Raw genomic sequence first — 15162 nt, forward strand, 5'->3', positions numbered from 1 at the left:
ACTGACTGCCCCCTAACCATCTCCTCATTATATAAATCCATAGTTAACTATTAACTCATATTGTGCTATCCTAATAATTCTAAATTCTACTAAAATCTATAACTTTTAATTTATGACTACCAAGCATATTTAAAAGAAAAATAATTTTTGAACAATAAGAGATAATTAATGAAATAAAACCTTTTAGAATAATTGTAATTAATTTCTATTAAAAAATATATGAAAAGAACAACTAATGTACAGACTAGTCGTCTAAACAGGATTTAAATTAGATCTGACTCATTCATTATGTATTTTTTGCGGCCAACATATGCTTATTAATTGATCTGTTATGGTTGTAAGCATTGTGTATTACCATGTTTTGTTGAGGCTACAGAGATATAAATAATACCAGTTTTGTGTACATATACCGGGTCAGTGGCCCTTATCTCTCTATCTAGTCAGTAGTTCTCCAAGAGGGCATTTCTCCAAAAGGGTCCCAGGGTGACATATTGACTGTTTTATTCATAAAGTCGCACAGACAAAAAACAATATTTTTTTTGTTTTTTAATTTTTAAAAATAATTTCAATTTGTAGTTTTAGAAGTTCAATTTTTTCATTTGTTCTATATAGTTCAATATTTTGTTTTTTACTTCAAACACAGCAATAACAAAATTCGACTATATAATTCTTTTCTTCACCTTACACAGTTGGGCTAGTAGTAAAGGTTCCTTTTGAACCCCAACCCGCGGTAACAGTGTTGATACTTTCTCACATTTTTCAATTTCTGTGTTTATGGAAGTATTAAAAAAAATAAAATAAAATAAACAACTAACCAAATATTGTACTTAGTTAATTGGTCTTGAGTGCATTTGATAGTACCAACAAATTATCAAATGATATTTATTTTAAGTTGGATTAGATTGGAGAACAGGTTTAATTTGATTGGTTGAAGAAAGCTTACTTAATCAAGAAAATGGTTTGATTTTTTGGCAAAATATTTTATTTTTTTCAGGCAAACTGTTAATATATTGCACTAGAATTTCTAGTGAACACGACTCAAAAATATTTTTACCAACTATAGCAGGCTTGTGTCACTCTTACTAAAGTGGGAGGGATTGCTTTAAGATAGTAAGAGTGAAAAAAGTTCCCAATGGTTAGTGAAGTCTCATATTTGATTGATAAAATTTGATTACTTATTGAGTATAATTACTCGATATTATCCTTTTGTGGTGTTAATTCAACGACCTGTGTTTTTTAGTTATGTTACTTTAGAATACTAATTTGATATACTTGAAAATGCTTTAATTATTCCTTCATTTTTTTAAATAATATTTTTCAAAGTTGGGATGAGATGAGAAATATAAATGAACACAATATTATTTTGTACTTTTATTATAAAGACATAAAAGATAGTTTTCACAAATATTGGAAGCGCACTATAATCCACAAATGCAGCATCAAAAAGAGAAGAGATACACCACATTCATCAGCCACCATTTGCCATATCTTTTATACAACAATTATTTATATATATATTTATTTATATGTAACTTTCACATGTGAATACATATACATAAAAGAAAAAAAAAATTCTTTTATCAATTTAAAAGGGAGCGAAAGACTTAATTACAATTAAGATGAAATGCATAATTTGAAGTTTTAAATCTGAAAGTACGTTGGCGCTTTTTAAATGCAATGAGTGCTCTAGCATCTATTGTAAATTTGAAGTACCCACAACATACTTTGCTATTTAAGTACATAATTTCCTGAATAGGAACATTATTGTCTATTTTGTTCATTGCCAGTCTTAAGAGGTATGAGAAAAATAAATCGGGTTTACTATAAGAACAAGATTTTTTTTTTTATATAAAAAAATTATAGAAAATAAATATAGAATATAAATGGAATGAAATATTTTCAAGACAGTCATTTTACATATTATGCAGCGATGACATCACAACAACACAAGCATTACACATAGATAATTTTAAAAGATTATTAATAAAATATTTATACGGAGACAATTATTTAAAAACAGCAGTAGTTGAGAATTGGAAAAAGTTATTAATTACATAGCTTAGATTTTATTTCCAGCTGAATGACAGCTAGCATATCATTGCACATATATAATAAGTACGTCTATATATAAACAAACAAAAACTATTCCAAAGTATTAATTATTAAGAAAATATAAACTAGACGTGTTGAATTTCTACGTATCACATTGTTATTTTTACAAGAAACAATAATCTTTGGATCGTGTATCCAACATAAAAATGTTTAGTTACTGTAATGAAAGAAAGAATGTATATTTATATATATATATATATCAATAAAATTTTAGTAAATATGCAAGGACCGAAATAACTATTCAGTTTACACAAATAGTTTCATTTAAACTAAGTTTATAGAAGATAGTTAAAAAAAAAATATTAAATACTTGTAAACAAATCTATTAAAAAAATGTTGAAAAGTAGTGTATTTTTTTTATTAGAACCCCTTTCCGCACATTTAGAAAATAAGAGTTAAAAACCAAACTTTTTTAAATAAGTATAAACATTTAAGCAATCTCTCTTCTTTTTTTTTTGGAATAAAAATTAACTCCTCTATTTCGGTCCCTAAAAATAAATTGTTATCAGTTTCAAATTTCAATGTTATTTTTTTTTTAAACGAAAATACTTTCTATTAGTAGCTCTGAAAGTAACAATATAAAATTACGCTCCATTACACTTAAATAGGTAATATTTACAAATGGAAAAAATAAAAAGAATCATAAAGAAACTATTATAAATTTACACCTTAAGTAACACTTAAAAATCTAAACTTACAATTATTTTAAAAATATACAAAACATAATTAAATGAATAAAATTAAAAACAGATCATGTGATGAACTAATACAGGTCCCAAAAAGCTTTAAATAAAAAAAAAAATTAAAAGTAAGCTCATTCATTTTTAAAACATTTTTCCAACAAGGAAAGTACAAATTTTGAGTCTTTTCATTTTCATCAATTTAAAAACATTTGAACAAAAGATTTTATACAATATAACATCGTCATATAAGGCGTTATTTTGGTTTATTCGTCCATTGTTTGGTACATGATCACCTTCCTCTAGACAGCTGAATTCTTTCCAGCAAAACTTGTTCGTGAAATCGATTTCTTCATGTCATATTCGACGGTTGTATCACGCTTGAACCTAAAAAAAATTAAAGAAATATCATACAGTGTTAAGATTGGAATAATTCCTTTATTGAAGCACGTAATAATAAATGAGTTTTTTTTTCAAAAGTTAGTATATTCACTTCTTAAAAGTAAAGGCTTTTGTGACAGATAAAAATTTGGCAGCTAAAATTTATTCCGTTTATTTCAAAATTTAAATTTTCCTTCCGCACAAATTGGTGCTACAGATGAACATATTTTAAACATGTTGAAAATGAAATGAAAATTGAACTTACATACATCCTCCCAAATTTATTTATTTTTTTTTATTAATCTATTTATTGATATTTACAACTGTAATGTTGATATACAATGACATGATACAGACGTGTGATGAATCTATCCATTGAATCCAAAGAACTCCAATAAAATTTCAAGAGGAGAAGATCAAGGGGCAATCTTTTTTTCAGACCCCTAGGAGGATCATCAAGTAATGAAGGAGATGCCAGGTTAGAAAAAAGTTAGTTTGGGTAGTCCAAGGTAACGGATCTGTTTGACAGGAATAAGTGGGGTATTATTAAAGGATACTATGGGGCAGGAAACTAAATAAATATAAATGGGTTTATGATAAAGGGTAAATGTGATTTGGTGGGAATTATTGGAATTTATTTTAATTCTCCAGTTTTGACACCATTTTTCAAGGGTGGTGATGTGGGATTGGAGGGTTTGGGATACAATAAAAGGGTCATTATTTACATGTGTCATTGGCATATGTGGTGAGGATTGTATTAGGATGGGTTAGGACGTCAGCTGCAAAAACTGGATAAAGGATAGGATGTTGTGATTTACTAGAAATAATCAGTCACAGATAATGAGGAAATATATAGGGGGTAAGGGTTTACAGATCTTGTATAGCATTCCCGGGTACCAGATTTGATCAAAAGCCATTTATTTTTTAATAAAAATTTTCCAAAAGTGAATATATTGAATTTTGATAAGAAAAAAACCCTCTTAAATATGAATCAGCTTAAAAAAAACACATGTATCTAGAGTAAAAATAAATAAGTGGATGAGTTAAAAATACCTTACGAGACATTTTACCAACTAGAGATAAAAGAACAAAATAACTTTAGAACTTGAAATTTTTTTTTTTTAAAGTTATGTATACAAATAAAAGATTAATTATTGTCAGAGCGGGCAATTTTTCCAGTGTGGTAGACTAAATGGAATTAATTGGAAAATATGGATAGTATTCGTCTAGAGACATTTGTGTAGATGACAGGATAATGAACACTGTCACTAGAAGATATGAGTAACACTGTGTATAACTTTTCTCATCATTTCTATGTTTACTTGGTTGGTTAGTTGTGTTATGGTTTTGTGAATGTCTCCTCTTTGTATCTGTCTGGGTTAGTCTAGTCTTAGGCGGTTCTCTAGCCTGATATCCACTTAACAGAAGGCCCTCGACAAGGCGTATTCAATAGTAAGTGAGGAACGGCCGTGCCAGAGAATGAGCCCTGGACACTGACGTAGGTAGATGAGGTCTAAATAAGAGAGAGGTCTGAGGTAGAGTAACAGTTCTAGTTGCCGAGATGGAGCGGACGGACTAGAACTGTCAAGATAGGAGCCAGCTTACTAGTTGCCGAGATGAAGTGGACGGACCAGTAAGCTGATAAGGCTAGGTACAGCTCTAGTAGTCGAGATGAAGCAGACGGACTAGAGCTAGGGAGAAACAGGATCAACTACATTGGTTGCCTAGATGAAGCAGACAGACCAGCGTAACTGCTAAGGATTAGGTTACGATCTTAGTTGCCGAGATGAAGCGGATGGACTAAGATTGCTGGAGAGAAGGAGAGGAGATAGGCCATCATCTTGGGTATGCGTACAGAAAAACAACTCTTGTGAGAATTGAATGGCAATGAACTACTCTATCTCAAGTAGACCGTACGTATGCCACCAGTGGTATGACTAGGCCTGGGTAAGGCTGTGGATCAAAGATCGAAGAGGGGATTTAGAGCCCCTTATGCCTAGTCCATGTGGCTATGACCGAGAAGCAGTCGGTACATATCTACTTGAGATAGTTTCGTGCATTGGTATCGTTTATTAATCATTCTATTGATATTGGTAAGTGTTAGGTACACACATTAATAATATATAAAAATAACAATACGTCTTTACAAAATAAAGCATTTTGTTAATTTGAGAGCTTCGGCGAGGCTCGAGGTGCTGTGCTCTGGCAGGTTGCGGCTGTACCCCTTGCTCCTTCTTGCCCCGCCTGCTACATATCTATCTCTTTCTGTATACATGTATACATTTTATTATTTTTTTTTACCATTTTTTTTTTTAAAAGAAAATAACACCATTTTTTAATTTTGTCTATGTTGTCCTAATAACTAATATTTATTGATTTTGTCCATAGTGGTTGAAATCAACTCCACCCTCTATAGTACTAACAAATTTTCATTTTATAAATGGTCTTATGTATTATTCCACTGTCCTTTGGATAAATGATTCCATAGTTATTGTCAAATCTTTTGATAAATCTTATTTTGTAGATTACACTATACAGGAATTGGAACAATTACAATCCCATCAGTACCTTTTCCATTTAAATCTTCAGTATAAATATTCCAGGATTCAGATGAGCATCTATATCAGGGGTGGCCAACAAGTCAATCGTGAGGCCAATTTTGGTCGATCCTCAATCGCTCCCATTGTCTAGGGTGGAATTCTGTGTACCATGGACTTTGAAGCGATCTTAGAAGACAAAACTTTATAGCAATGGTTTAATGGATTCTAGAATTCTGACAGCCTGACACTGTGATCTCCCCCCCCCATCCGGCACAGTACATTTTGACTTCTGTGTTACAATTGTCACCAGACACAACAGTTATGACTCGATTCATCGAAGAACAGTCAGTTAGCTTGAATATTTGGTAGGGTCATATTACCATATGACTTGCTTTTGTTCTTTCGTATTAACAGTATTATTATTAATCAATATTATTTTTCCTTGGTGGCCATGTTGAGTTTCAATTTTTCTTCTGTTTAAAATGCAAGTATCTTTTCTTTGTTTTAAATTAAATTGCTTTTCTTATCTATCTATTTACTTGAAAAGTAAACATTCTCGGTAACAGATACCTAAACTGCGGTCATTACATTGAGAGAATAATATGGGACAGTATTACAAATATATTAGGAATAACATAATTCTATTTAAACTAAGAAGTCAGTATTGTAAACTGTAATTAATATATTGTAACTTTAACATACTTCTTGTAAATTTGAATATATCTATATTAGATTTTAATTTGCTTGAATTGCTATCTCTGATCATAATATGCAGTATTGCTATTATGTCTCTGAATGTAACAGATATAATTACCACAGTTCAGAGGTTTTTGAATTTTATAGGAAAATATGTAATTCAGTATTTATTCATTAAATTGACATATTTATTTTCATTCTAGTATACCCATGAAGTATCACTTCAATGAAGAATGAGAACTCAATTAGTTTTTTACAGTGGTGAATAATAAATACTGTTGTTTAATATTGTGAATATTAATATTCATATTATAACGTTGTTAATTAATAACAAATATTAATATTAATTAATGGAATGCACCTTATTCTGAAAAACAGTGTATAAACATAGTATGCACTTCACAATCCTTCTTCCTCCTTAGACTACGCCTATGACAACAAGTCAATCACGACACACTGTTAAGCAAAAAAGTAGATATATACAGAAAAGTTGGTCACCTCTGATCTATAACATTTCTATTTTCTCTGTTTTTCTGTCAATTTACAATACTTGTTATTACTTTTATATATTATTATATTACTATTATGTTCCACTGGTACTTCATTAATTATAGCACTACTTTTTATCAGTTAGTATTCTACATTTTTTAGTTGTTTTTTTTTATGTATCATCTTTTATAAAACTTTATATGTACATTCTTATATACCTTGTTCTCATTTAGCCCTGGAAAGTGAGGTGAAATGTTAGTTATTAATAAATAGTTTTTCTACTATTTTTGTACCTTTCTTAAATGCCACCCGGACAATTTTCTGGACAATCAATTATATATGATTAACAAATAATCTTACAAGATCAATAAATATACAAGTTTTGCAAGCATCATCTAAACCCTCTTGTTCATATTTTCCTTTTTTGTAGCAATACAATAATAAATCATCATAATCGTCATAAATGTAAAATCTCTTTTGGCCTTATAATTATCAAGTGTCTACTCTATAGCAAGATTATAACTAATATAATAGATTAATGACTAGCTTGATCAGCCACATCTTTTCAGAGGTGAGATCTATTCACTCATTGCAATGAACTAGTTCTTTTTCATCAATGCCAAAAAAAAAGTAAGCCATGTTTATAAGGTTGAATAACCCCTTTTCATTGGCTTATCTGACTCCCTTCCTCTTTCAATAGGTGATTGAAGAGAGAGATAATTGAAGAGGGGTGAATGATGATGGAGGTTTGATTCGATTCAATGAGCTACAGGTCATTTTTCTCTGAGTCGCTGATAATATTCTAAATTAAATGTCAGGAATAATAGTATAATAATATCAATAGACAAACAGTGGAAGCAACTTTTCATGCAACTAAAATTTCCTAGGATTTATTTATCAGCGAGAGTGAGGTGGCATTGTGGTAAGGCACGATGCTACTAACTCCAAGGACCCATGTTCGAATTCGGCTGAGCAGAAAATTGGTTTTTGTAACACCGTAGCCGTGAGTCAACCCTGTGGGTTCTGGACCCCTCCTGTGGTCCACCCGGCCTCATAAATTGGGTAAAAATATGGTGGTCGAGCATGATTCTGACCAAATCACATCCTTGCACAACCATTGGTCGAGTAACAGCGCTTCCTTACAAAATACTGCACCCTTAACCCTTCATGGGTTGAAGCGGTTTTAATTTTTATTTTTTTTAATAAATGGAATTTGGTCCGGGTGTACAAATAGTAAATTGGTGTCACTCGCACTCTGACTTTGACTTCCATCATAACAGCCCTGACGAAGCCCTGCAACATGGGGCCAAACGTTGGCTCAAATTAAAAGAGTACACCAATTTACTATTTGAGTTTTATTTGACCGCACACAGACCAAATTCCATTTATTGATGCACACGGTCAATCAAAAATCTTTCACTTTAATTTTTTTTATTTGTCAGCGAATGAGCAGATGTTGAACTGATACATACCCATCTTCTATAGGAGCACCAGTTTCTATTCTTATCTTGGAATCTTTATTGCCATTGTTAAGTAAGCCTTTTCCTTCACTGAAAAAAAAAAAATAAATAAAATTATTTGAAGACTAGGGAGAAATGCTTTATCTCAAAACCAAAAGCTTAAGGTCTTTGCCCAATTTTTAAACCTCTTAAAAAAAAAAAAAAATCGCAAAACACAAAAAAAGAATATTCAAAAATGCCACTCAATAAGAAAACATTTTCACTTTATAGGTCAATTCAGCCAATATATTACAAACCATTCTTCAAATAACTCATGCAAAGGTCATTTATATTAGCTTTGATAGTGAATAGGGGCTCATTGTGAGAAAACAGGAGATTAACATCAGAACACTGCCAATACTGTATTTGTATATTAATTAGGCTGTGGCAATCATTCCATTTCCATGACTACACAATCTCCATAGTATTATAAAAGGAAAATACAATTGCTTTATAGTAGTAAAAATAACATGAAAATAATGATTTGACTCTGACTAAATAAACAGAATGTTGACAGACTCAACACATACTTCCAGAGAAGTGCCATAACTCTTCTCTCCTTCTAAGTCAAAATGACGCTAAGGATTAGAAATACCCCTTGAAGGCAACTTTACGTTGAAAATAATAGAGATTTCACATATTAATGTAATTATCTGTAAAAACATTCATTTAATCACAAATGTATTGGAAACAGAAGGTGTATTAAATGTTATTTTCAATAATTTGGTATATCTATAATGAAAATCAACTAGGCCATTCTCGAGAAATTCATGCTAATTTTTATGTTCTGTTAAGATTCATTTGAATGTGAATATTAAGGATCCCAAAATAAATTTACTGTTATATTCAACTAATGTTTTCTAGGAACATTTAATAAAAAATAATTTTTTTTTTTCAAGGAAAACATTACAATATGAAGTTTGTTATAAATAAATTATTGTGTCTAATATAATGCAAAAAGTTGTTTATTAAAAAAAAAAGTAAAAGCAGTAACCATTATTTTTTGTAATATTTAATGTTTACTACAAAAAAGTGACTGAGAATTAATAGTTAATAAAAAAATCAATTTCAACAATAAAATGTGAGCACGCATTGAGTAAATCACAACTTTTTTTTAATTCCACTGCCTAACCATTTCTAGCATAAGGGGTGCGGTTCAACTGTCAAATATGTCTACGAGAGGAATAGACTCCGCCTTCTGATGTCACTCGGCCTGGAAACGTACCCCCTCCATTATACTCTTTTCCCCAAGCACACCTCCCTGCTGAATGAAAAGTTCCCAACAAAAACTGAATGATAAGTTCCCACTATGGTTAGAATACAATGGTAGCCTATATGATATGTCTCCCCATAGGCCAGAAATGGCAAGGTATTGAATAATCAGAAAAAAAAAACTAATTTGGTGAAGAAAAGTTAATTTAATTTCCAATTCATGTGGAAGTTATTTATTTTCAATCAATAAAATTGTCACAAAGAAATAAATTACTGTTTATTTTCCAAATAAAAATTATATTGAACACAATTTTTATACCTTTTAATACATTTTTTATTTTTTAACACATTTTTATATTGAACACTGTTTTTATACCTTTTACTTGTTCGGAAACTGCTTTAATTTAAAGACTTTAAAGGGAGCAGTGAAATCTAAAAACTGAAGGCACCAACACATTTGATTGGTATTTTATATAATATTTTTGAGTTGCTTACTACAAAGATTTGAGTGAACTCACATAGCCACTGGCTAGGAACCACTACTGATATTGGGTTTTACACTTTGTTTGGTATCATATTTTTCAAAGCCTAAATAAATATAAATTAATGGTTTATTGAATATTCAAATATATCAAAACAAAAAAAAATCTAAACCTGTTGAAGGTAAAAATATAATGCAATTACAAATCAGGTCAATAACATCCTTTTAAAGGAGCGAAGCCTAGTGAATAGAGATAGAAAGAAAGTTTCGTGAGGTGACGAGATACAAGATATCTCAAATGTTCTATTATTGTGAGGTGTTTATAGTTGACCATTGATTAATATGAGGAGAAGATGGTCGGGGATGCAGTCAGCAAATAAACAAACACTTATTTATTTGCGCTGACATTTTGACCTGAATTTCACGGCAGAAAAAAGAGATAACAACCATAACTCTGAGAAACATAAAAATGATAGGAAAATAAAAAAAATATATAATAATAAATTAAGGAGATAGTAATTGATTGATAACAATAGAAGATGAAATATAATATTATAGAGATAATTTCATCTTTATATATATTTTATCTCATCATAGTACAGTATATTTCATCTTCTATAGGTATCAATCAACAACTATTTAATTCCATTGTTATCAATCAACTACTTTCTCCTTAATTTATTATTATATATTTTTTTTATTTTCCTATCATTTTTATGTTTCTCAGAGTTATGATGGTTGTTATCTCATTTTCTTTTTTCGTTCCGCCATGAACCAAAAAAAGTCCTCACCCAGGCTGGATTCAAACTGGCACCACCCGTCAGTCAACCACTTGAGCCACGGTTGGCGTTTTTTCAGCCCCGATGAAGATCTGAAATTCAGGACGAAAACGACAGCACGAATAATTAAGTTTTGTTCATTGGTGTACTTTTTGCTGACTGCACCCTCCAATCATTTCTCATACATTCTATTATTGGTTGAAAATTTTAAATTAACCTAATATTGTAGAAGCAATTTTTATAATAACCTCTACAACATTGAAATTTAAAAGATATTTCTTATTGAGTTACATTTTAATGAAAGCTTTCAAAAGCAAATACTAGTGATACGCTTAGAAAAATTATTAAAAAAATCAAGCTGGATTTTAATAATATTCATGCGAACTTTTCTTTATAACACATGACAACATCAAGAAGAAAGGAGACCTGCCAAAGGCCCTCATTGCTATCTTACAAGACAAAATTCACATCAGGAAGGGGAAGTTTGTCGCAACTGGAGAGGTTTCCGGGGCTTGTACCTTCGGTCGAAGAAACATCTTTATTGCTGCAATAAGGCAATGGAAACCTCCAACTGTATAGGCTGAAAATGGGCCAAAACTAAAACTTAAACTTTGGGTTTTAAGATTTCATATAACAGGAAATACTTTTAAAAAATAAAAGAAACAAGTCTTCAGAAAATAAATTAACTAAAAATATAAAAAATAATCTAAAATATATATAAAAATGAATATTTGTTTGTTGGTACTTTATGCACTGCCATCAGACCGTTCATTCGATTTTCATAGGGCAATTTGTTAAAGTTCACAATTTTCACAGGAAGATTATAAGCTGGCTCAATTTTTTCAGTAAAAGAAAAAAGTTAAAAACAAAGGCTTTTTGGCGCATAGCTCTTAAAGTATAAATTTTTTTCATGATTATTATATGCCAATCAATTTGTTTCTTTCTGAAGTAATAAGAAATAAATACTACTGATTTTATTAAATGATTTTTTATTCACTAAACATTTAAAAAAAAACATAATGAGGATATCAGTAAAGTAGGTAAACAATTTTTTTTAAAAAGAAAAATCATATCATATTCATTTTTAGCGTCGTCTGAAACCCTCAAATACCATTTTCAAAGAAATTGAAAATTAGAAAATTTTCACCATGATTTATTACATTTAAGAATATAAATTTTTTAAGGCAACTTCAAGATTAGTTTATAATGGTTCAACGCTAAAAAAACTTTGTAGGTGATATAAAGGAAACAAAAAGTAAATCTTACAAAGAAGAAATGTTTAATGAAAAACAATACAAAGATAAAATAATACCTGCTAAGCTTGGCGTCATCTTCCCTTGGCTTCCTGTTCTTCTTTTTACCACAAATGAGCCACAATAAACCTAAAAATAATATTCTCATTAGTAATTTCAAAACTTTCAGCAATTTTACAAAGATTTCATTGAGGCAATTTCAGATGTAGAAAATCATATGTAACAAGTACTTATGAAGATGAAAGATTCAAAATCAATAGTAATGAAAATTGGCAATTGCGATCTATTAACCCTCTCAATATTATAAATATTTTCAAATAGGTTGTTGCTGGAACATCTGGGTGGTTCTGGATGCCTGTCCCCCAGGAAGGACAGTCGGCAGGAAAATATTGACAACTGTCAAGGCACCTGATCACAGACCTGATAATGGATTCAATGTGGGTTAGAGATCGAGAAGAACTAATCCATTAGACCAGATATCAGCGGCCTGACTTGCCAACAGAAAATTCAATTATAGTTTATCCCAACCATTATACTTCGTGGGGGTAGCTAATGGAAGGTAATCAGAATGGAGTATCTAGGTGGTAACGTAAGATCTGATTCCAATTGATTATTGTTAGGTACTCTTGACCAGAAGGCCTCGACATGCGTGTTTAAGGTAGGGATAAGATATCGATATCGATATTTTGTCTCCGATATCCGATATTTTAATATCGATATCGAGTAACCGATAATATCGGAATATCGATATTCTCCTTCGATAATATCGAAATATGGGTTTCGAAAAAAAAAAAAAATTATTAATATACACTCCAATTTAATAATCATATATTCAGGAGGAAATATTTGTACAAAAATATAATATGGGAAAGATATTCCGATTTTATTAAATCCAAATATCGATATTTTGTTAAAGAAAATATTCAAGCTTAATAATAGTATTTTGATATTTAATATTGATTATTCATCATATTCATTTCGATATTTGACATTTTTATAATTATTTATTTCTAACGTTAGTAAAAGTATTCCGATATTGTATTATCAATTAGTCATATGATATCATAATATAATAATATCATTATCACATAGTTGATAATATCGATATTGATATTTCAATCTTATTTTTATAGAAATATCTATATTATCGGTATTATAAGATTAAGAAAATTTAATGAAAAGCATAAAAATACTTTTTCGATATTTTAAATTGATAAATTTATATTCCTTTCGATATTCGACATTGTTATTAATATCAATATGGTAGATTAGAAAAAGTATTTCAATATTTTCTCATCAAAATATCGATATATTATGAAAGAAAACTATAATATTTAATGAAAAGCTAAAAAAAGGTATATCGATATTTTATTTTGATAATTTCATGTTCCTTTCGATATTTACGTTATTTATATTTATATTTACGGTATTAATAACAATATCAAAGATTAGAAACGATATTTCGATATTTTTTCAACGAAATATCGATATATCGATAAAGTAATATCGTAATATTGTTGCTTGTATTCCATATCGATATTACAACAATACAAAATATCGAAAAAAAATATGTAATTATCAATATAAATTATCGATATTCCTATTTTAAAATTACTATATTTTATTTTAGTCATTTTAAACAATATATCGATATTTCGATAAAATAATATCGGAATATTGTTCTTATAAACCATATCAATATTACAATAATAAAAAATATCGAAATAAATATGTATTTATCAGAATAAAATGTAGATATTCCATTTTTAATTATTCTATAAAATTTTCTAGTCTTTTAAAAAAAAATATCGATATTTCGATAAATTAATATTGGAATATTGTTGCTAATATTCCATATCGATATTACAATAGTGTAAAATATCGAAATAAATCTGTAATATCAAAATAATATATCGATATTCCTATTTTAATATTTCTATATGTTATTTTAGTCATTTTAGACAAAATATCGATTTTTCGATTAAATAATATTGGAATATTGTTGCTTATATTCCATATCGATATTACATTAGTGTAAAATATCGAAATAAATATGTAATTTCAAAATAAAATATCAATATTCCTATTTTAATATTTCTATATGTTATTTTAGTCATTTTAAACAATATATCGATATTTCAATAAAATAATATCGGAATATTGTTCTTATATACCACATCAATATTACAATAATACAAAATATCGAAAAAAATATGTAATAATCAAAATAAAATATCGATATTCCTATTTTAAAATCTCTATTTAATATTTTAGTCATTTTAAGCAAAATATCGATTTTTAGATAAAATAATTCGGAATGTTGTTGTTTATATTCCATATCGATATTAAAACAATGTAAAATGTTGAAAAAAAATATGTAATTATCAAAATAAAATATCGATATTCCTATTTTAAAATCTCTATATAATATTTTAGTCATTTTAAACAATATATCGATATTTCGATAAAACAATATCGGAATATTGATGCTCATATTCCCTATCGATTACAACAATACGAAATATCGAAATAAATATATACTTATCAAAATAAAATATCGATATTCTATTTTTAAATTTTCTTCAATAAAACAATTATATTTTAGTTTATATTTGTTATGGTTGTCGTGGTGTTGCTTTGTTTCATGGTTATTAAGAGTTTCTTATGTATTTTGATTAGGTATTACATAAAATATGTCTTCCTATGTCTTGCTATGTTATCATTTTATAATTATCATTACTTTAATTCGTTGAATTTTCGATATCGATATTTCGATATTTTAAAATATCGATATTTTAGTTCCGATATAATATTGATATCGATATTGCTATCCGATATCGATATCGATATCAATATTGATATTTTTCTTTCGATATCCCATCCCTAGTTTAAGGTAGGTAAGGTAGTTGATAAGGACATGGCATAAATATGATGAATTATTGATAGATGCAAAATCAATAAAGAAGTTATAAGAAAAATATTATTTCCACAAAATATCTGTTATAACATAGAAAAAATATTGCATTGTTATCACAATACA

At 28.9% G+C, this 15162-nt stretch overlaps 1 protein-coding gene across 2 annotated transcripts in view; it reads right to left on the bottom strand.

The window, feature by feature from the left end:
* Nucleotides 1-1358: 1358 nt before the first annotated feature.
* Nucleotides 1359-15162, bottom strand: part of Fas2 (fasciclin 2) — a 64756-nt gene continuing 50952 nt past the window's right edge. The window contains exons 14-16 of one of the 2 annotated variants that reach the window (XM_014422165.3): nt 12182-12251; nt 8371-8448; nt 1359-3179 (exon numbers count right to left, since the gene is read on the bottom strand). In XM_014422165.3, the coding sequence (XP_014277651.1) occupies nt 3095-3179; nt 8371-8448; nt 12182-12251 (233 nt within the window). In that variant the 3' untranslated portion in view covers nt 1359-3094. Of the gene's footprint in view, nt 3180-8370; nt 8449-11304; nt 11450-12181; nt 12252-15162 lie in introns of those variants that run through there. The other variant, XM_067046472.1, reaches the window with a different exon arrangement.

The sequence above is a fragment of the Halyomorpha halys genome, unplaced genomic scaffold (genome assembly GCF_000696795.3).
Source record: "Halyomorpha halys isolate HHAL.00 unplaced genomic scaffold, Hhal_1.1 Scaffold361.1, whole genome shotgun sequence".
In the NCBI taxonomy this organism is placed as follows: Eukaryota; Metazoa; Arthropoda; class Insecta; order Hemiptera; family Pentatomidae; genus Halyomorpha; species Halyomorpha halys.